General features: G+C 38.4%; 1 protein-coding gene across 4 annotated transcripts in view; it reads left to right on the top strand.

Moving 5' to 3' along the window:
- The window catches only part of mark1 (MAP/microtubule affinity-regulating kinase 1), a 203,373-nt gene that overhangs the window by 138,978 nt on the left and 40,822 nt on the right, over nt 1-23,573 (top strand). For 3 of the 4 annotated variants that reach the window (XM_060831445.1, XM_060831446.1, XM_060831444.1), the window contains exons 4-12: nt 1,110-1,158; nt 6,152-6,217; nt 10,466-10,536; nt 16,202-16,258; nt 16,409-16,645; nt 20,946-21,065; nt 21,191-21,290; nt 21,730-21,842; nt 23,008-23,161. In XM_060831445.1, the coding sequence (XP_060687428.1) occupies nt 1,110-1,158; nt 6,152-6,217; nt 10,466-10,536; nt 16,202-16,258; nt 16,409-16,645; nt 20,946-21,065; nt 21,191-21,290; nt 21,730-21,842; nt 23,008-23,161 (967 nt within the window). Of the gene's footprint in view, nt 1-1,109; nt 1,159-6,151; nt 6,218-10,465; nt 10,537-16,201; nt 16,259-16,408; nt 16,646-20,945; nt 21,066-21,190; nt 21,291-21,729; nt 21,843-23,007; nt 23,162-23,573 lie in introns of those variants that run through there. The other variant, XM_060831447.1, reaches the window with a different exon arrangement.

Raw genomic sequence — 23,573 nt, 5'->3', positions numbered from 1 at the left:
CTTTGTGTTTTTTTTGGATATTGTCTGGAAAAGGCAGTTGGGATCTAACCTGTTAATAGAAAGCCCGTCGACTCATCCTTTTCCATCTTTTTGGAGAAATCCTATTTGAAGTCCAGTGTGAGAGTGAGGAAATGGATGGAGTCATTCTTCTGAGAAGCTTCTGATAGACTTCTCAACATCTTCTGAAAAAACTGCTTCTGAACAGGTTGCAGGGACAACTGCATTTGTCAAGTGAGACCTGTCTGTATGGGCCATACGTGGGCATTGATGCTTTCAGAAAAGTTTCATGCTCAGGTAGTAATCCAGAAATTATTATTTTCTTGGTTCTGCTTTTTAATTTAATCCCTAGCTGCTCACATTCCCTCAGCAGAGCCTCTTTCCTCTTTCTCCTATATTGTTAATACCAACATGAACCATGACAACTGGATCTTTCACATCCCACTCCAAGTTCCTCTGTAGCAGACAACACTGGTTGCATCCTAAAACACAGCATCCAAGTAACTCTCTTTCCCTTCTGCCCGGCTCCTTCCCTTCGCCTGGCTCCTTCCCTTCAGTCCCCTCCTTCCCTTCAGTCCCCTCCTTCCCGTCCCCTTTTTCCTTCCCTCTCCTTCTTTCCCCGCCCCCTTCCCTTTCCCCTCCTCCCTGCCACCCACCCCAACTCCTTTCTCTCCTCCCCCAACTCCCTTCCCTTCCCCACCTACACCCCTTCTCCCCCCCCCCCCTTCCACCACCCCCCAAATTTATCCTGTTTTGTTTTGTAAAAGAAACTCTCAGAATGAGTCCAAAAAATCAAAAAATACCTCTTCCCCTCTGCACTGAATTCCCACGTTGCCTTCAGGATGTTAAGTAATAGTACAGCTTTGTGCATCAATGTACAACTGATTTGAAAGTAGTATTAGTAGGTGCTTCCATCTAGAAACATTTGGGAACCTGCATCCCTGGACTGAATTCTAACCAAATTCGTAATGGCATAGAGTAGTGTGTTAATGTAGTGAATCATGTTCTATACTAATTTTATCAGCGAACCTATCTGTACCATGTTAAAATACAGAGCAATATGGGAGTTTGAAAACATAACTATACTTAATGCCATTTTTAAATTTTCACAGCTCTTTCGAGAAGTAAGAATTATGAAGATTTTGAATCATCCCAATATAGGTAAGTTTGTATTTTAACTCAACTAAATGTGTAATAAATACAGGTTAACTCTAACTTTAAATCGTGATTACTTAAAATTTGCAGTACTGTCGTTCATGAACATGTCTTGTTTATTTTCCTAACTTCCTGTTGACAATCGGTTACTCTGCTAAAACAGGTGCTGTCTTGGTGGTACTTATTTTTTGCTGTGGCTTTTAATATTTAGTTCTCTTTCTAATATTTATCTTTCTTGATGACTGCGTGTTTGTATAGATGTGATTTGGAGATGCCAGTGTTGGACTGGGGTGTGCAAAGTTAAAAATCACACAACACCAGGTTATAGTCCAACAGGTTTAATTGGAAGCACACTAGCTTTCAGAGCGACGTTCCTTCATCTATTACCTGATGAAGGAGCGGCACTCCGAAAGCTAGTGTGCTTCCAATTAAACCTGTTGGACTATAACCTGGTGCTGTATGTTTGTACAGAAACTGTTCTCTGGATTTGTGAGTATGGGCAGTGCAGGTCAGTGTCAAATTTTTCCAGATCACAACAGCCACGAGACATTTTGACCTTCGCTGAAGTCTAAGTGCACCTTGTCCGGCTCAACAGTGATCAGGAGCAGTTGAATTTTGTCCTTTTTAAGCCCCTTTTAGTCACGATGTGCAGAGGGCAATGACCAGCATCCTGGCAAAAATAAGCTAAATCATCATAGACCACTGATTGAATGTGAGATCTTTCTGTTCTGAATATTTTGATAACACTTCACTTGATTCTTCACTCACCTTGAGAAGCAACTTTCTGTAGCTGTTTCTAAGTGATAATAGTCACAATGAGCACAAAACAGTGTGAGATATTGTGTTATAGGATACTCACCAGTTTACTATATTCATTAATACGTGGTTTCTGATCATACATTCATAACCTTTTACTAACCCGTTATTTGCTAAAACACAATTTCAATCATTTACAAAACTGCTTTTTGTAACATTTTATTATTGCATTTTAGACTAAACTTAAAAGATTCCTTTCATCTTAATTCCTTATCAGGCCTATTTCTAGATCAAAAGCTACCTCTGAATAGGTATCAATATCAAAAACATTACCAACCCCATCAAATCTCCGCGAAACATTATAATATTAATCAGCCCTTACCAACTGTCCTCCAGACCTGAATAGATTACAGAATACCAAACAGGTTCCCCAATTAGTATGTAGCTGTTAAATACCTTTTAACCGGGCCATTATCCCTTTACGAAAATAACTGTCTAAACAATGTTTAAGTGAAATTGCATGAATGAATGAAACTCTCACTGGCAAATAGTAAACAAATGTTACAACCCAACAGTGGTAATCAGTTTAATATCCTTTATTCTTTTATTTAGTAAAGGTACAACTTCTAAATAATTTACAGCATATAGGCCTAGTATTTTTACTAAGATTTACTAACTTAAAAGACAAAAGAACTAACACCTTTTGATTGTGCAAGCAGACCGGACAAATGCTCTTAATCCCGTCAGAAGTAACAACCAGCATTTAACAGGACAAACCCTTCAAACCATTGTATATGATAGATTTAAAAAAAGAAAGACCATTGTAATGGAATTTTAATACAGCTACGGACTGTGTATAAAGGAGCTCTTGTAAGAACTGTATTTTGGGATTCTGTTGCCGCCTGGAACTTATGCTACCTGCGGTTTCTGAATAAAGAGGCTGTTTTCGCCTCTCGCTGATTTCGGTCGTTATTTGAGCACTATCTCACAACAGGATCACATCAATTTTTGATGTCTTTCTCAGTGAAGTTCCATTGAAGGCTCATCTGAAATGGATCACTGAAGATGATCCACATCTACAGAAATTGCTGGAAAAACTCAGGTGGTTTGGCAGCATCAGTGGAGAGAAATAGAAGTCCATGTTCCTGGTCCAGAGACCCTTCCTCAGAACTCCGTTCTGTTTCTGTTCTTTTTTTTTGATTTCTAGCGTCTGCAGTTCTTTATGATCCACATCTAGTTAGCTTGCACCCCTGTTGTTATAATTTATATAATTAGTGTTATGCATTGATTGGTTTGGGGGGGCAGTGAGTAAATAACGATCACAAATTTTCAAATAGCCATGATTTGGTGATGCTGGTGTTGGACTGATGAAGGAGCAGCGTTCGGAAAGCTAGTCCTTCCAAATAAACCTGTTGGACTATAACCTGGTGTTGTGTGATTTTTAATTTCATAGAGTTGTCATTTGTGATGTATCTGCCTCTGATATGATTGGCTAATGGGAACTATTGTTTTTGGTTTCCTTGAAATAGGGCAGCATGGTGGCTCAGTGGTTAGCACTGCTGCCTCACAGCACCAGGGTCCCAGGTTCAATTTCAGCCTCAGATGACTGTCTGTGTGGAGTTTGCACATTCTCCCCCTGTGTGCATGGGTTTCCTCCGGGTACTCCAATTTCTTCCCACAATCCAAACATGTGCAGGTCAGGTGAATTGGCCATGCTAAATTATCTTAGTGTTAGGTGCATTAGTCAGAGGGAAATGGGTCTTGATGGGTTACTCTTCGGAGGATCGGTGTGGACTGGTTGGGCCAAAGGGTGTGTAGGGGAATCTAATCTAAAAGCTAAATCCTTCCTTCCTCCTTCCTGATTTTTAAAATCAGTTCTTTTACTACTGTATTCTTTTTTTTCTGTACGCTTTTTTATACTTACCGTTATTAAAAATAAACAAGGCTTAAATTTGTAAGAAGTGAAACACATAAAGTGTACTTATATTATTCTATTAGAAAGCTAATAGCAGTAAAGCCCATTTCATTCGGTGTTGCATCTTCTCCCCTGGTATTCTGGAACTTAGCATTATAATGTTTATGAATATAGTGGGCACTTTCACATGTTCTTTACTAAATGTTGAATTAATTGAGAGGAATGTTTAGATATTATTCCTAATACCTGAGATTTCTTTTGCAGCTTACTTGCTTTTGAAGTCACATTGTCCCATTTCACTGTCACCTTTGTGCTCACTGATCTGCATTGAGTCCTGGAAAAGGCCTCACCCCTTGTTTACTCTGAAATCTCTGCTAACCCAAAGGCTTCCTAGATAGCTCCACTCCTGTCCTCCTTGCCCCCAATTTTAATACCCCCAATTTTAATACCCACAACACTAGGGGCTGCACCTTCTGTCTAAGCTCCAAAATATTCCTTTTCTCCTATCCACCTCATTCACTTTTCTCCTTTTAAGATACTCATTAAAACGTACCTTGCTGACCAACCACTTTGTCATGAAGACCACAAAAAAAGTCACCGAAAGTCATTTGGTTTCACACAAATAAATCTAACTTTTGAGAGACTTTCCCGCAGCATTATTTGAACTAAAAGCAGTGGAATCAGGCTTACCAGACTTTTCCAGAACGATATGGGGAGTGGCAGAGTTTTGTTGGGATCACATATGTGCAGTGTGGAAGCAGGCCATTCAGTCCACCAGATCCACACTGACCCTCCGAAGGGCATCCCACCCGAGCAGTTGTTTTAGTTCAAATAATGCTGCAGGAAAGCATCTCAAAAGTTACATTTGTTTGGCTTCCCTTAGTGACTTTTTTTATTGTGGCCTAAGATTAAATTTAAAGTTGACTGCTGACAATATTTGATTAATTTCTGAATTGCTAAACAGCAACATTTCTTCGTGTAGAATCTCCATGATCTTGAATGAGAAAAGTTACCAGTGCGGTGCCATTTTTATTTTTGCAAGTCGGGACATTGTATGCATTTACTTGTCTCATATTTTAGCACATGTTGGATATGGAAATACATTTTCTTGAATTTTCCTAACCATAATTTGCGTTAGTTTATGTTTTTAGATTGGAGTTCGATAAACACTTAATAGTATTCACTGTTATCCATATGAATGCAGTACAGCAGTTCGAATAGTCTTTGTTTACATGTTTTATTTGTACAGAGGTTTCATCTTTTGCACCAGTGTCATTGCCAAGCCTTTACCTTCGTTTCCACAGTCACTTCTTAGTTTTGGATGGATGTAGTAATGGAAATTAAGTGGATAGCTGCACTTTTGGTGCTATGTGAAACAATGACTTTGATGATCAAGTTCAGGCTAATTAGAACTATTTTTTTCTGTTTTAAAGGAACACTTGCAATTGTGATTTGGGCCAAGATCAGTCTGAACTTTGATAATTAGGTTGAAATTTCCATTAGGATAGCTGATTGGAGAGCTATATGAGGACTGCTGGTGCTGTGTAACAATAATCACAGGTCTATCTTCAGAATTGGTACCATCAGGGAAGGAGGAGAGGAAGTTGACTTGTTTGGCATGAGGTATTGTACCTACTTGAGAAGAGTAATTGAAATTAAAGGTTTCCAAATAATATTTGTTCGCTCTACTGCCAAACATGTTTAGGAAATTCGGGAGGTCCATGTTATTGGTATGTAACTGACACTGTGGAAAGGCTCTTTGGGTACAGTGGTACGGTGTGTCTTCAAGTCCCACCTGCCTCAGAGAACTGACTGTGCAGGTTGATTAATATACAGTATCTACAACTGGCACATTGTGTAAGTATGATCTAGTGGACTCATAAGCAAGTAAGAGAGGATATTTAAGTTCAGAAATTAAATTTATACCAACAACCCAATCCACAGAAGTGACACTTGTCATAATTTCTGAGTCAATGTGACATGGAGAGCACAGACTAACGCCTCAGTGGAGGAATGGTGTGTGTTGCAATGAATTGTTCAATCAGGACATGAGGACAAATTGAGAATCTGTTTGGAAGGACCATTCAGACTTCTAGATGATTTGTTTCCTGATTGGAATAAAAACTTGACTGGAATGACTAATGTTACAGAAATGTTTGTATATATGAAGAAAATTGCCTTAACTTCTTAAAGTTGTGTTTTTATAAATTTCTCCCTTTTGAAAGAATTATGATATTGCTACTAACGGTGACCAGAGTAACACAGCCTCCACAGTGTTTGCTATTTTGCTAATATTTATGACAAATGTTTTCCCCTTTTCTCTTCTAGTTAAGTTATTTGAAGTAATTGAAACTGAGAAAACACTATATTTAATTATGGAGTATGCAAGTGGAGGTAAGTTAAGGTTTTGACTGTTCCATGTGACTGACACATTGGGATTCCTGGAGGTGGAGTACCTCATTGAAATAACTGTTGTGCTAATGGTTGCAGGATTGACCTCTCTCAAAGTATATTGAGTATGATTCTCTCTTTTAAAATGGGAGCATTTGTATTTCAACATTTTTCCTTTATTAAACATGAAGTTTGAAACATAATAGCTTCTCTCCTTCCTTCCAGTCCCAAATTCCAATATAGCGTTGTACAAAGGCATGCATTTAGCACAGTCAAGAATACCATTTGGTTTCAGGGACAATGGACACTTCTAAAGAAGAATGAGAACCAATAGTTCTATCATTCTGTGAGATGATAGATAAGCTTGCTAAATTGATGGTTAAACAATTTATTTTGTTGTTCTGTTTTGAAAGAAAATGGAGAATCTAAACATCAGAATTTTTTGGCTTTCAACCACTATTTTCAGCCAATGTTCCTTGAGCAGATTAGCTGCTTTTAATGTTTAGGCACATTTGAGGGTCTTTTTGTATATGTACATATTCTGTTGGAAGTAACAGCATATTTCAGGAATCATCATCCAAAATGCATCATAACTAAAAGATGGATTGCATCAAATTATCTTAATATTCCAAGTATTGCAATTTTCCCTTATCTGGAGATAAAGGGGAGTAACATGGCAAGTTGCCCATGGAAAGATCATCTGATCCCCCTCCCCCAAGAAGATACCCCAGCTTGCCATCACACTAATTAAGTTCTGGTTCCTAAGGTCCACGGGCAACTTTCTCAACCCACCAAGTGGCTGATTAATGGCCACTTAAAGGCCTCAACCAACCATATCTCCAAGCACCTACTCTCTGGCACATAAGAAAGGTAGCCAGTTTCCTGACTGGGAAACCAGAGCAACCTGCCTGCCAGGGTGGGGGTGCGGGGAGGGGAGGCTCCAAGTTCCCACAACGTGATGGCAACTGGACAACATTGACTCCACACCCTCTCTCCCCATCGTTTCCACACTGGAGAACAGCATAAAAAGTACCTGGTTTCTCATTGCTGTTTTCCCCAAGGAATCAGCTTCAGCTGGTATACTTGAGGATCCAGAAGCTGCCAGCTCTGATTGGCATCCCAGATGACTAGAAGCCTCCAGCCAGTGCCAGAGCCTGTGATTTGCTGAGAAACCTGCGACAGTTTGCCATTGAGCGAGCTGACACTAACATATTCATCAACAAAAAAAAGGGGAAAATTCCACCCATCATTTTCTTTTCTTTTCAATAAAGGCATTCTTTATCATTTCCATCACTTTATTGTTTATAATGCTCTATATTGTGCCAGCACACTCTCTTTAAACTCTACCCCAGAAAATTATAGGGTAGCATCGTGTTAGATTGTGTGATGATATAGCTCCAAGTGTCAGTGCAACTAATTTATTCTAAAAATATAGAACAGCATTCGGATGCAGTAATATTGGACTGAATACAGCTAATTGGTCACAGTGTATTTGTTTCTCCAAGCTTTGTCACCTTACCCCCAAATCTTTCAGATTCTATTCTAGTTATGAAGCTCTAAATCATAGAATTCCTCACAGTCATTGTCCATTCAGTTTTATTAATAATCAGAAGAACACATATTTCAAACAGCAAAGCTGATTATGCTCCTATTCCCTGAGTTGAATCAGTCTCATCCAATTATTAATGTTGCATTTGGATAAATTCCCAATTTATTTAAGGCATTCTGGATAATGGGCCACAGTTTACTTGAAACAATACTGCCATCATGAAATGTGTGGCAATGCTTTGTTTGTTTTAAATGAATGAGCTGTGTATTATTTTGAAATAAAACAGAAAATGATGGAAATAGTAGGAGAGGCAGAATCTATATAGAGAAAGTGTTAATGTTTTAAATCAATTGACATGCAGAGTGTACCTTTTTTTGGAACTTCACCATTTTTGGTAATTCACTTGTACAATTCAATGAGACAGGTAGCACATGAATGGATAAAAGAAAGTTTAAGAATATCCTGAAGTTGATGGTCTTTTTAACTTTATGCAAAGATTACAAAGCAAATCACTTTTCTTCCCATTTAGTTTTACCTCATGAATTTTAGTAGGGCGCTGTCACTTGCCATGAAATGTATTTCATATTTTGGGGTGTTTTATTTATCTTGTAGTGTTAATTTGCTGCAACTTGTTTTATTTGTTCATGACATATTAGCATCTCCAGCTAAACTAGAATTTATTGGCCTTGTGAAAATGGTGACAAACTGCCTTCTTGAGCTATTGCAGTCCTTGGGGTATAGAGACACCCGCCATTAGATGGAAGTTGCAGAATTTCAACCCAGTAACACATAAAGAGTGGCATTTTGATTCCAAACCAGAATGGTGTGTGGCTTCGAAGGAAACTTGCAGGTGATGGTGTTCCTTTGTTTCTGCAGTCTGTGTTCTTCTAGGTGGTAGAGGTGCTGTTGGAGTAACTCACTCAGTGTTTGAGTTACTGCAGTATATCTTGTAGATGGTACACACTACTGCCACTATGTGTCAATGTTGAAGGTGGTGAATGGAGTGCTGATCATATGTACTGCTTTGCCTGATAGTTTCACACTGCTTGCATGTTACTGGAGCTGCACCCATCCAGGCAAGTGGATGTGCACAAGTATTCTATCATATTCCCGACTTGTGTTTTGGAGGTGATGGACAGGCATCAAGAAGTCAGGAGGTGAATTACTCACTTCAGAATTCCCAACCTCTGACCTACCCTTGTACCAACAGTATTTATATGATTAAACCAGCTAAATTTGTGGTGGATGGTAATCCCCTGACTCAATGATAGTGGGAGTCTCTGTATTGGTATTTCAACTGAACCTCAAGGGTTAATGGTTAGATTCTTTCTTGTTTGTGATCAGTGACTGGAATTTGTTTGGCATGAATATTACTTGCCACCTATTAACCCAAGTCTAGATATTGGCTTGCGTGTGACCACAAGGTATTTCAGTTTTTGGATCATCATGATTTTGAACGTTGTGTAGTTACTTATAAACATCCCTACTTCTGATGCAGGGCGGGAGGTCATTGATGAAGCAGCTGTAGGTGGCTGGCCCTAGGACACTACCCTGAGGAATACTTGCAGAGATGTCCTTAGCTGATTGACTTCCACTGAGCACAGCCATTCCTTTGCAATGGGTTGTGACTCCAAACAATGGAGAGATTTCCCCTGGTTCCCATTGTTTCCAGTTTTCCTAAGGCTCCTTGATACCATTTTTGATCAAATTCTGCCTTGACGTCAAAGGTAATTATCTTCCCCTCCCCTCTGGAGTTTAATTTTTTTATCCATGTTTGGATCAAGGAAATCAGCAGCCAAGTGACACTTATAGAATCAAAACTGAGCATCAGTGAGCAGGTTATTGTTGAACAAGTGTTGCTTGATAGCAGAGAGGAGAAAGTGAGGACTACAGATGCTTGAGATCAGAGTCGAGTGTGTGGTGCTGGAAAAGCACAGCAGGTCAGGCAGCATCCGAGGAACCGGAGAATTGACATTTCGAGCATAAGCCCTTCATCAAGAATGTGTCCTGATAGCACTGTTGACAACTCCTTTCATCACAGGGCAGATGATGGAGAGTAGACTGACAGGATAATTGATTGGGTTAGATTTGTCCTGCTTTTTGAGTACAGGCCATACCTGGGCCATTTTACACATTGCCAAGTAAGTGCCAGTTTTCTAGCTGTGGTGTACAGGTTGACTATAGGGGCACAGAACATGCTGGAGCACAAGTCTTTTGTACTATTGCTAAAATGTTGTCAGGACCCATAGTCTTTACAATATCCAATATTTTCAGCAATTTGGTCAAAGCAATAGCAATTGAGTGATATTTTATTATTTTCAAATTCTTGATATATTCTAATCTATAAAAGCAAATTTAGGTCAGTCAGCTTGCAGTAATTTCTCAGCTTTGCTTTCATAATTAATAGAATACCTATCATTGCTTTATAAAGTAATTTTTTCTGTTCAGTATCTCCAAAGTGCTTATAATTATTTTTCAACACTTTTTAAAATATAGTGATTAGATATTCCTTCATAACTATGTTATTGATATTAATATATGCATTAGGTGCAGAAAATAGGGACAGTGTCAACAATAGCAGTTAAAAGTTTTATTTTTCAGAGTTCATTTGAAAATTTGCAGTGGTTCAAAGAAGGCAGAACATTAGGCAGCAAGTTTGGTAAATATGTCTTTCTTTCTCATTTTACTCCTTTACAATACAGGAGAAGTTTTTGATTACCTTGTTGCACATGGAAGAATGAAAGAAAAAGAAGCAAGGGCAAAGTTTAGACAGGTGAGTTGAGCAAAGCGAAAGAAGAATTTGAGCTCCGTTCTTATGTTCAGTTGGATTGCAGTAGATTTATTTATAAGTAATGGTCTGCATAACTAAATTGACAATTTTCTTTTCTGTAGAGACGAGCTTGTGATGATCTATTTATGATTTTTTAAAAAACCTTTCCATTCATTGCTTTGCCAAGTAGACTTTCTCTGTGTGAACCTATGTGGGAACATCACTGCATTCTATCATTTATTCAATGAATGCTGATGAAGGGCTCCTGCCTGAAACATCGATTCTCCTGCTTTTCAGTTTCTGCCTGACCGGCTGTGCTTTTCCAGCACCACAATCTCGACTCTGATCTCCAGCATCTGCAGTCCTCACTTTCTCCTCTCTCCTATACATTTCCTTGGATTGGCCAGTGACATCTGCCAGCAACCTTGTTTATAATCAGTAAGCTCAGCGCAGATTGGAGATCAAATTTAGGATATTCCAAATCTATCTAACCCAATACAAACCCCTCTGTTCACATCGACAATGACTAATCAATTGGGGGCTTTAATTGTGCAATAACTGACCTACTATTTTAGACAATTTTATCGAATGGATATCAGAGCATTGGAAAAGACTAAAAAATAGATCGACGACTAAGGACGAGATCGCAGTCATGATAAAGTTCAAAATCATTTGTCAAATAAAAAAAGTTAATGAATCAAACAAAATTATTTAACATTTGAAAAGGTTAATGGCTAGTAAGATAATTTATAACAGTCAATAAATTGGTCAGGATAAAAATAGAGTCTTAGTATTTAAAACTATATTACATATACAAAACTGCATTAAGGAAGAGTTTTCTATATTAAGGATTATTAGAATATTGATTGCATTACTGAGAGTGGCTATTGAAACTGTCAATCTTAACATTTCAAAAAAGATGAAACACTTAGAGAATTTAAAGGAAACAGAGAAAGTACATGAAAATGGAAATAAAATATGTTGTCTTGACATGGGAACTTGTGCAGGCATAGTGGAATGTTGAAACTGCTTACTTTGTTTCCAGAATTGTTGTAGCTTTTTTTTTTATTTTGTTATGATTCACTGGGAATCAAGGCCCATTATTCCTAAAGTTGTCATCAAAATTAAAGATTTTTATGAAAGTACACAAAATTCCCCAATTTATCTATCGTTTGGACCCAGGTTGATAGAAAATATGGATCAATTTCCGTACTTAAGAATTATCTTTTATTCCAAGTAAATAGACTTTAACTACTGGTAAATGAATATGAACTGTTGGCACGTAACTCAACTCGTTTAATCTCCTTATAAAATCCCCCTTGCATCTGCACGCACACAAGAAAAAAGTATTGTGTTGTGGACGGACAGAAAACTGGGAAAATAGCTCAGTTGTCTCTGTTCATGGGATCTGCTGAGATGGTTCTCATGCTGATCAGGGCACTGCTTTTCGTCTGTCTTATTTGGATGTTTTCACTGGTTTGCAGGCAGCACGTGGACTGGTTCACACTTTGGTCTCTGACTTATTTTTGAAAAGTCACAGCTTATAGACTCGATGGCTTTTATCATAGGATCGTATAGCATAGAAGAGGGCCTTCAGCCCATCATGTCTGTACTGCCAAAGCCACTTTTCCTACTGAGAACAGGCAGAGTTCCAGTGCTGTTTGAAAGTTTGAAGGCTTCTCTCTATCCTGTTCACAGCCCTAAGCTATTCGCTTACTTGAGAACCAATCACATTTTTTGGCATGCAGAAAGCCTTTGTCATTGATCAGTGGGCTAATCACCAGTTATCAATAAGCTATTGTTGCTAAACAAAGCTCCATTTGTACACAATCCTTGGGGCTCCAGCTCATCTGCAAACTACACTTCTGACTACGACTGGAACCAGCGGTTGTGTAAACAGTGTTTACAATGAGACCCAGCTACTTGTCTGCAAAATTGGACAGCAATCCTCAAACTGTACTTGGTTCTGAAACAGTTCTTTTCTCATTTAAGTCCACAATTAAAAATATAGAATATTAAAATTAATAGTCCTTACAATTGTTGATTGGTTGTCTGATCAGATAATGAAAAGAATATGGCTCACATTCTGTGCTGGAATTTGCCTTTAAAGATGGGAATTTGGAGACAGAATTAGTTTGGAACCTGCCTCCAGTACCAACCTGTCAGGAAGTGGGATTTCCTGAAGTTCGATCTGCTGTCCAATTTGGCCAGATCTGGAGCAGGGAAGTTATAAAGCTCATTCCCCTTCCCATCTTTAGTCCAGAAATATTGGCTTGGATTTTCTTATTGAATTAGCTGCAAATGTTGAGCTGTATCAGGAAGCTATCAAAATATATTTAGAATTAATTCAATAGTATTTAAAAATTTAAATGTGTTTACCCTCTTTCTTCCTCACCCATTTGTCCAAGGCCCATTGTAAACGATCAAAGCCCCCCAAGAACCCATAAATCTCCTAAATGAGGACCTCAGGGTTGCAGATGTCTAAATTTAAAAGTAGCCAAAGGTTAGAATTAGAATTTGTTATTTAATTTAAATTATCCTTACGTTACTGCAAAATGTGCTATACCATTTATTCAATTTCAATACTTTTCACATTTACAGTAAGATCTTTTACTCAACAGCTTGTCAGTTGGCAGCAATATAATTTTGGCAAATACATTGTTCAAAGCTCTATTCAATTTTCTAATTATACTATGTCATATCTGACTCACCTTAACAAATGTAATAACATCCTTTTGTGACCCTTTTGGATAAATGTAGACCCCGGAATAATTCTGCTTGGTCTGATGCTGACTCTCCGTATGCTGCTTGCTGGTTTTAGTTTGTCCTGTCAAATAGTTAGTATTTGGTGACAAGGTGGGATTGTGGATGATCCTGTTTGAACAAATTTGGATTGGATAAGCTGCCAACAAGACAGTGGAGAACTGACTTTTTGGTTGAGAAAATAGTTTACAAATTGGTGTTCAAGGCTGTTTGAGCATGTGAATGGAATGACCTTTGTAGACTGCTGCATCATCAAATACTATTGGGAGACTGAACAAGTACAGTCCTGATGAGTTTTTGGATGTAGAGTACCTCAGTGTTTCTCATTACAATAACACCCCAGATATTCCCAATAATCTGGCTGATAATCAGGCATGCTCACCAAGTATTTTTGAGTATTTAGTGGAAAGAGCCACCTGATTCAAAGATACAAAGCCATCCTATGAGATCAGAAGAACACCAGACCAGTTTACTGCAGGTCTTATTCAGTGTGAAGAGCATTTAGTGCCAAAGCTGAACAGGTTACTCCCGTAGTGGTAGTACCAAAGGCAAATGGTAGTGTAAGATTTTGTGGATTATCAAGCAATTGTAAATTGGAACTGGAAAATCATCTTCTCGATGATTTGCCAGATGTTGAGGATCAATTCATGATGTTGTCAGGAAACCAGATGTTTTCAAAATTAGATTTTATTTATACACTCATTGGACAAATACCTATCTGCAAGTAGAATTAGATGATTCAAAATCATTTTTGACTATTAATACCAACATGGATCCAGTTCAGTTTCTTAGGGCTGTCATTTACTGTTTCTTTAGCCCCCAGTATTTTTCAAAAGGCATTGAACTAAGTTTTGTAAGAATTCAGGGAAGTAGTATGTTACCTATGGATGATGTTTCCTCTGGTCAAGGGGCCCAGAACCAAGAGCTCATAACTTCCAGATACTTGGTAGGCCATTTCAGATTGAAGAGGAGAAATGTGTTCACTCAGAACATGGTGAAAGTGTGGAATTCTCAACCACAGAAGGCCGTGGAAGCCATATCATTGAATATATTTAATAAAAAAGTTAATTTCAAGTGGTGTGGAGAGAGAGCAAGCAGGAATATGGCATTGAGGTAGAGGAATCCTGTTGAATGATGGATTGAGTTGAATGGCGAATTGGGTCAAATGGCCTACTGCTTCTGAATTCTACCTCTTAGTTGGATGACATACTTATTTCACTTCCAAATATGTCAATCCATTATGCCAAGAAACTGCAGATGCTGGAATCAGAAGAAGACAGGCAGGAGGCTGGAAGAACACAGCTGACCAGGCAGCATCAGGAGGTGGAGAAGTCACGTGTAATCCTTCTTCAGGATCCACGATGACCGGCTTAAAAAGATACCCAACATTTGGAGAAGCATGGCATCCAGATGAAGGCAGTCAAATGTGAAATACTTAAAAGTTCTGTCTAGTATTTGGGTCACTGGGTGACTGAATTGATTTACAATCTACATAGAGTAAGATTCAAGTGGTATGAAATGCATGATACCTTCAGAATCTTTCTGAACTCCGATCTCTTTTGTGTCTGGTGAATTATAACACAAAGTTAATTGAAAATTTGGCAAACTCTTGTGGAAGGGTGTTCTGTGGATTTAGACAAAGGAATGTGAAAATACATTCAAGTTTTGTAAAGTAAATTGGGAAGGTGATACGATGCTTGTACATTATGGAATGCCCAAAAAGGTTAAGCTGGCATGTGATATCTCTCCATATGAAGTAGATCTCTGCTGTGTTGAATAATGGTGGGGAGAGACCAACTGCAATTTCTTCATGCTCCCTCAGTGTCAGTAAATGAATTTATGTTCACTATGAAGAACTGTCTTTGAATTTTGAAGTAAGAAGATTTCATATGTGCTTGTATGGTCACAGCTTCATAATCAAAACTGGTCATTAACCAGTGATGACTACTTGAGTTTACAAACTCCAGTTCTCACTTCAGCTGCATCCCAAGTGGAGAAATGGGCTTTGGTTTAGTCTGCTTATAAGTATGGTCTGCCTTGAAAGGTGAATGTAACAGATTGCTTGCACTTTTGCTGAAGAAGTGTTATGAAAGGGAAGGAACAAAAGTTTGAGGAATGTAGTGTTCTTATCAAACTTTTACACTAAAGCTAAAATAGATGAATATGTCATTTAATTAATTGTACATCAGCTAATTCACCAGTTTGCTCCTATATTCATCTATCATAACTATACTAAAAGAAACGGACTAAGTAGTATTATGGGGAACCTGAAAACATCAAGAAAGTTATATTTTTACTGTTGTTATAGATGCATCTTTTGTAATTTAATTAAGGGAATTGTTACTGATCAGAATTCTAATGGAGATTAATGTATTCTCAGCCTATAGTTTTATTCTTGGATCATTGTCACCTCTTGTTTTTGTTTGCTCATAAATTATAACGTGTTTATGTTTCTAGGAGGTAAAATAATTAATGTCTTGCACGTGTGGCAGAACAAAAGAGTAAAATTCTCGGCCAAAAATATCACCTTGAATTTGTCCTCAGATTTTTAAAAAAGGTTTTGGCATACATTCAGGACTTGGAACATGAATTTTATGGCTGCTATTCCACAAAGCTTAATGTTAAAGAGGCTGCAGTTTTGAATTTCTTCTGTTTGCCTTTTTAAATAAGTGAGATCCTGGTAAAGATTATTTTATTATTTAAAAATTACACCCACGTTATTCTACATTTTGCCCATCCACATTTTTACAGTCATTCTCTTCACCTCAGAGGGTGGATTTATCCTTGTGCTGTAACTGAGCCAGCTTTGCTAATTTTCATATTTGAAATAGCATATTACAAGAGACTGATCACACTGCTTATACATATTGTAAATGTTGTTGAATTGTTCTGATTTTTGTTTCAGATTGTGTCGTCTGTTCAATACTGTCATCAGAAGTATATTGTACATAGGGATCTTAAGGTACTTGAAAGCAAAATATATTTTGTCTTTTCCTGTAGTTCTGCATTTTATGTCGATAGAATGATGTAGATTCAGGTTTTATTCATTAAACGGCTAAATAAATTTTGCAGAAATTCACAAAAGTAAATATGTGATGCTTCCTTTCTTTAGGCAGAGAATTTACTTCTTGATGCAGATATGAATATAAAAATTGCAGACTTTGGCTTTAGTAATGAATTTACAATTGGTAACAAATTAGACACATTCTGTGGAAGTCCACCATATGCTGCTCCAGAGCTTTTCCAAGGAAAGAAGTACGATGGCCCAGAAGTGGATGTTTGGAGTCTCGGTGTCATCCTTTACACTCTAGTTAGTGGCTCTTTGCCATTTGATGGCCAAAATTTAAAGGTAATCCTTTTTAAAACATTTAATTCATTAGTTTTTGTCTTCCATCACACATGACAAACCCGAAACAGGGTATTGGTAAAATATCTTGTTCTCAGGTCTCTTCTGCTGCTCTTGAGGCATATAAAGTCAAAAATAATTTTCTAGCCCTCGAGTGTTTAGTTCTATTTTTCCACCTTTTCATATTGGGAGATATTCCTTTATCTTCATCCTCTCTTCAGTGAATTAAGAGCAAGAAGAATAAATGACTAAATGAGCTTGCGGCTGAACTGCAGGCATTGAAATGGATTAGGAAAGGAGAAAGTTACTTGGATTCTATACTAGGAGGCAGTGACGTTATTTAGGGTTGGGTCATCTGATCATTGGGACGGAAGGATGTGACTGAGAATGAGGCAGGTAAGGAGACACAAGGGCAGGAGCACAGGAAGCTCAGCTTTTGTAATTGTCCAGCAGGTTTGAAGTTCTTTCAGCTTGTCTGGATGTGAGTGAGGCTGCAGGGTGGATCCGCTAACTGACCATAGTACAGCAAGCCATTCTAGAAGGAAGAGTAAGAAAGAATGCAGTAGTAGTAGGGAACAATGAAATGAGAGGAAACAACATCATTCTCAGAAACAAGTCCAGATGGCATGCCCAGCATCAGCATTCAGGACATCTTCCAAGGGCTAGAGAGGAACGTGCAGTTGCATGGGGGGGATATAGTCATTGTGATCCATAAAGGAAGAAATAACAAAAACTTGTCAGAAAGGCAAAGTGATAACATGGACAATTTTTATCTACACTAAGCATGGAATTGTCAAATAGAGCAAAGGTAACCAAGCTGATTGGTTCATAGAATGTTTGTCAACGTCATGTTCTGGAGCTATACTTGACCTGGTGTTGTACAATGGAATGGGATTAATTAATAATCTCATATTGAAGATTCCACAGTGATTAATGATCACAATATGATTGAATTTCACATTCAGCTTGAAGGAGAGAGACTGAGACTTTTTTTTTGTCTGAGACTTTTTTTTAAATTTAAACAAAGGGGAGCAATGAGGCCATGAAAGCAGAGCCATTGAAAGTGAATATGCTGAAGGTTAAAAGTTAGGTCAATATAAATACTATGCAGACATTTAAGTGGATATTTCTGAATTGTTAAATTTCCATGAGTAAGAAAACGTCCAAGGAACAGGCTAACCATCTGTAGTTAACCAGACACATTAAGAATGGTATCATACTAACATCAGAAAAAAATATATAATTATGCAGAGAAGTGGCAGGTCAGAAGATTGGTCAGAATACCAAAAAAAACAGAGAATTACCAAAAACAAGGAATACATTGTAGTAGAATAGAAAGCTGGCCAGAAATATAAAAACAGATAAATACTGGGAAAAGAAAAGAGTTAACAAAATGTGCATTGGTCCTGTAGAAAATAAGACTACATTATTAATCCTGGAAAGTAAGTAAATGGCAGAAGAATTGAGCAAGAATTTTGCATTCGTTACAGCAGGTAGAAATAACATCCCAGAAACAGTGTTAAATCAGGAAACAATAGAGCAGGAGGAACTCAAGAAAATCACAATCAGCTGAGAAGTGATACTGAGTAAATTGTTGGTGCTGAGGGTGCCAAGTGCCAAGATTTCATCCTGAGGTCTAAAAATAGAAGTGGTTGGTGAGATAATTGGTGTTATTCATTGGTTTTAATTTTCTAAAACTCCCTTGATTCTGGGATGGTCCCACCAGATTGGAAAATAGTGATTGGACCCATTTACTCAAAGACGAGAGAATTAGAAAAATGAAGATTGCAGGCTAGTTAGCTTGACATCTGTCACAGGAACAATGTTAGAAGCTATTTTTAAAGGTGTTCTAGTGGGGAAAAGTTCAACGTAGTCGGGCAGAGTCAACACAGTTTTGTGCAAGGGCAATGTGTTTTATCAATCTTTGATGAAGAAACACATAGATGGATAAAGGAGAATTGGTGGCTGTGTTGTGCATCCAGAAGATGTTTGATAAGGTACCACATTAAAGGTTATTGTGGGAAATATACACTAATGGCGTGGAAGATTGTTTGCCTAACAGAAAGCAAGAATGTACGCATTTCAGGTTGACCAGATCTAATGAGTGGTGTGGCATATGGATCAGTGCTGGGATCTCGATTGTTTACAATTTATAAATGATTTAGATGAAAGGATGGAAGGTCTGGTTTTTGCTGGTAATTTGTAGTTAACAGACAAAGTTAGATAGAAATGTAAACTGTGAAGAGGACGTATGGAGGCCACAAAAAGAGAGGTTAAGTGAGTTGGCAAAGATGAAGCAAATAAAGTATAATGTGAGAAAGTGTACAATTGTCCATTTTGGCAAAAAGAATAAAAAGAAACATTATCTAAACGGTGACAGATTGCCGAGCTCAAGGTGGAGAGATATCACAAAAGGTTCATGTGCAGGTGGAGCAAGTAATTAGGGAAGCTACAAGTCTTATCAGCTTTCGAGGGGGTTTTGCAGGGTAGGTGTGAGAGGATCGAGAATCTCGCGGGGGTCACACATTGAAACAGATGAGATAAAGCTTTTTTTCTCTGTGGATCATGAGTCTTTAGAGTCACTTTCTGAAAACCTGGAGGAAGCAGAGTCCTTGAATGTTGTTAAGCCAATGTCTGATTCTTGTCAAATAAAGGGGTAAAAGGTTATGGGAGTAAGTGGGATAGGATTTGAATTACAAATAGATCAGCCATGATCTTGTTGAATTGCAAAACAGGTTTGAGAGGCTGATCAGCTTATTTCTGCACCTAAATGCTATGTTCATGTGACTGCAAATGTTATATCAGCCAGACGATGGCAAAAGTTCTGAAATTTTACTAGTAAACATTTTAGAGAAACTTGTCAAGCAGTAGTGTTTTTTAAAATGTGTATGTCATCAGCAAAGGACCAAATTTAATAGAAAGCTTATATTGTTGGGATTTTTTTCCTTTTCAATTTTACTGCGAACATCCTTTCATGAGGAAATTTTGCTGACTTGCTGAATAGAGTGCTCTTAAAGAGAGGCATTGATTGTGGATCCACTGGTACTTCCAATCAATCAAATCTGGCATTTTTGTCAAAGCAGGCACCAGTGCAGAAACTGCTGTTGTGAAATGTAAAACTGAACAGCAGAACCTTTGGATGTAGTCTGCAGTGGCTGACCCTGCAACCAGCACCTCGTTATTTTACATGTGGTACTGCATTTAATAATACTCAGTATCCTCCTAACCCCACCTCCCTGCATGCAGTGGGAGAGAGAGGTTAAAATGTAAAAGAAGGAACAAAACCCTTCTTCTGCATTTGCACTCCATTACTGTTTTTGTAGCGTGGGAGTGTTGCATCTTCGAGAGATGGCTCATTTCCTGGGATCATCCATTGGCTTACCACCGTGCAACTCGGGGCCTTAATTTAAATATAACAGCTGTTGCGTGGGTTTCCCAGAGATTGGAAAATCCATTTACACTTGGAGCAAGGTTCTGCCCAGTCTAGAAGATTAGCGCCTCTGTTAAAATTCTGTAAGTTTCTGCTGACTGTTTCATTGTTATGTTTGTTGGATTGCAGCAGTAGAGCTGTCTAGTTTAAGTTTTATTTAAAAGGGTAGAAGGAGAGTACATTCTTTGTTGACCAGGAGGAGCAAGAATGTTCCTCAGACCTCCAAGGAAGACTTCAGCCCCTCACCTGCCAATCATGGCATCTCCTCCCTCTAAATGAATGAACTCTTCCCTCCCACCCATTTTGCCAAACCCTAGTCTCTAGCTCCCCTCCTTCCCTGCCACCAACATCAGCATCCTTTACTCCCTTCTGCCACCAATCCCTCAGTTCTGGCTCCTTCCCTTCTGCAACGAGCAACCTCCACATCAACTTCCAAATTGCAACCCCCAACAAAACCCAAAGGCCTGATCTGATCTCTCCATTAATATCAATAATTAATAAGAGCCAAAAATATTTAAATACAATACTTTTTATACCGTACTGGTAGGAAACACATTGCATTGAATTTAGCTTTCCGTGGCCCCCCTTAGATAAAACGAAAGCATTAGGATGCATTTATTTTTCGTTCGTTGTACAGTCCTAGACTCTTACCATTACAACTTGAATGCTTTTATCATTTATGACTCGAAAGGACCTGAATTGCCTTTTCATCAAGTGTGTATGCTTACTTCAAATCTGCATTCTATGAAATCTTCATATATCCCAAAAACATTGAATTTTCTGTTACACTGTTGGGATTTTAGAAAATTGCAGGACCTGATCTAATTCTGTCTTGTACAATGCACATATCTTTTTCTTCCTCCTTTACTTCAGGAACTGAGGGAAAGAGTTTTGCGAGGCAAGTACCGAATTCCTTTTTATATGTCAACTGACTGTGAAAACTTGCTCAAAAAACTCCTGGTATTAAATCCTGCTAAACGAGGCAGTCTGGAAGTAAGTGAGATCCTTTAGCAGACTTTATTTAAAAAGAAAGCAATTTATATCAAACTTGAGGCTTCACACCCTCCCACACCCCAGCTGTATTTGAAATTCATTGACATGAGATTTTTGTCAAACAGCAAATCATGAAGGATCGATGGATGAATGTTGGTTTTGAGGAGGAGGAACTAAAACCGTACAGTGAACCAGAGCCTGACTATACTGATCCCAAAAGGATAGGTAAGCCTGTTCATATTTGGTGTGTGACCAATCTAAGCTTGATTGTGCTGATGCTCTGACATATGTCAACATTTGATTGGATCTTCCAAGGAAGGGAATCATCATTGGATTGCTGTCCTTTTGGGCTGTTCCGAACTCAGTGCTGCTCTGCATTTCTTGCTGCATTCCCAGGCAATTACCATGCAGTCAGTGCAATAGGACTTCCAACAGGTCCTGACATGCGATTTCAGTTATATATTTGGTTTCTGTTTAATTATCTATACGTTGTTTGGTCAATGACCCCTTCCTATTCCTGGGGAAAAAAAAAGCTTCTAACCCGTGGTAATGAAGCTTCCACTATGACCAGGAATGTAATTTGCTGGATTGAAGAGGTTGATGATGTTGCATGTACAGAAAATGTGACGTTTTCACATTGTAAATTTTGCATTGATATTTACAGAAACAATGGTCACTATGGGCTTCCCAAGAGAAGAAATCACTGAATCCCTAGTGGGACAGAAGTATGATGAAGTCATGGCTTGTTACCTGTTATTAGGCAGGAAACCACCTGAGGCAAGCTTCATAATATTTTCTTAAAATTTGAAAAATTTGTTTGCATATAAAGTGTTTCAGTATGTTTATACACGTGGAGCCAGGTACTCCCATAGCCTGTCCCATGGCTAAGTAGCCAAAGTTGTTTTCTTTGCTGTATTGGTTGCAGCATTATATTTTCTGTTGCAGAATGCCATAGAAAGGCTGATTTCAGGACAGACTTGTGACAATTCCTACAGAATCTCTGTAGGGGATTCTGTGAATTCCCCAGGGGAGGCATTGTGCATGCCGAGGTGAGCATGGCCAACGCCCCTAACCACTCCCATACCCACCACCCCACCTCAGGGAGTCATTGCTTCTATTAATGCCTTAACATATTACAAATCTTCTTATGCACACTGATTGCCTCCTTGCCAATGCCTCCAATATCAATGCCTCGTATGTACCTGGTTACGTTCAACCTAGTTTTGTCAAATGATGGCCATAAATTCTACTACCTTTTCATGAATTCTCAACTGATTTACTAATGTCCTTCAGAGACGGAAGACTGTCTTTTCATTTCCTGGCCTATGTATGATTTCATTGCAAGTGTCAGCGGAAATGGTCACCTCTGAATCAGAAACTCAGGGGGTCAAATTCCACTCCAGAGACTTTGAGTGTAGAAACGAGGTTGACCCTAACATGGTGCATTACTAGTGCTATGTTTATATGATGAGTCACACGAATGAGACCCAGTCTTCCTTCTCCGATGGACAAATGAGGCCCCAGGATAATATGTGAAGAGGAATAGGAGCTTTATCATGGTCTTTTGATCAAAGTTTAATTTTAAACCACTATCCATCGACCACCACCGCTAAAAGCAAACGTACCTCTTTACAATTTATGGGGCCTTTTGCTGTCTTGTTTTCTCATGGCAGTACAGTGACAGCACTGAAAGCTTATCACCTTTTATAAAAATACCGAGCATTTACTCATACACACACTATTTGGAAATGAATAATTTTTTTCAACAATATGATATTGCAGTAGATGTGGTGGGCAGACGATGTGACTGATAAATGTATGTTTTCTCGCTTTTTCTCCTGGTTCAGTGGCTCAGAATAGTTGAAGCAATGGTAAACTGAGTAAAATATGAGATTTAGAAGTTCGAGAATTATTTCTAATGACTATTTTTCTAACCTTCCAGTTTGAAGGCAGCGAATCTGTATCCAGTAGTAACCTGTGTCATAGGTCTCGACCCAATAGTGACCTCAACAACAGTTCCACGCAGTCTCCGGCACATTCGAAGGTCCAGCGCAGTATATCAGCGAATCAGAAACAGCGGCGGTTTAGTGATCATGGTGGGGATGACATTCAAACACGTAAAGTAATATTGCACATTTCAACTTTGAGTGTGCAGTGCTGCAGTGAGCCGTACTGGGCCTAACTGCTATATTATGAAAAAAAGAGTTGATTTGGTTCACTTGTTTGTCTCAAAGCACTTTGCACTGTCTTTCGGCCAGGTTTATTTGTTTTGTGTTTTTATACCCAGTTTACATTGAAAAACATTTGATGTTTTCACAGAGTTAACACCCAAAATTATCTCTGTACTATTTACTCATTTAATATTCTGTTCCATTACTAACAGATTTACCCTTGATTGATTCTGAACAGTTAAAACTTACTAATGATTACAGTGCATAAGCCTTTAGGTACATATTAATGGAATATTTAATTAGCCCACATCACTTAAAAATGAAGATCCAAAGTGGA

The sequence above is a fragment of the Hemiscyllium ocellatum genome, chromosome 10 (assembly GCF_020745735.1).
Source record: "Hemiscyllium ocellatum isolate sHemOce1 chromosome 10, sHemOce1.pat.X.cur, whole genome shotgun sequence".
NCBI classification, from domain to species: Eukaryota; Metazoa; Chordata; class Chondrichthyes; order Orectolobiformes; family Hemiscylliidae; genus Hemiscyllium; species Hemiscyllium ocellatum.
This window is presented reverse-complemented; position numbering and strand designations above follow the sequence as displayed.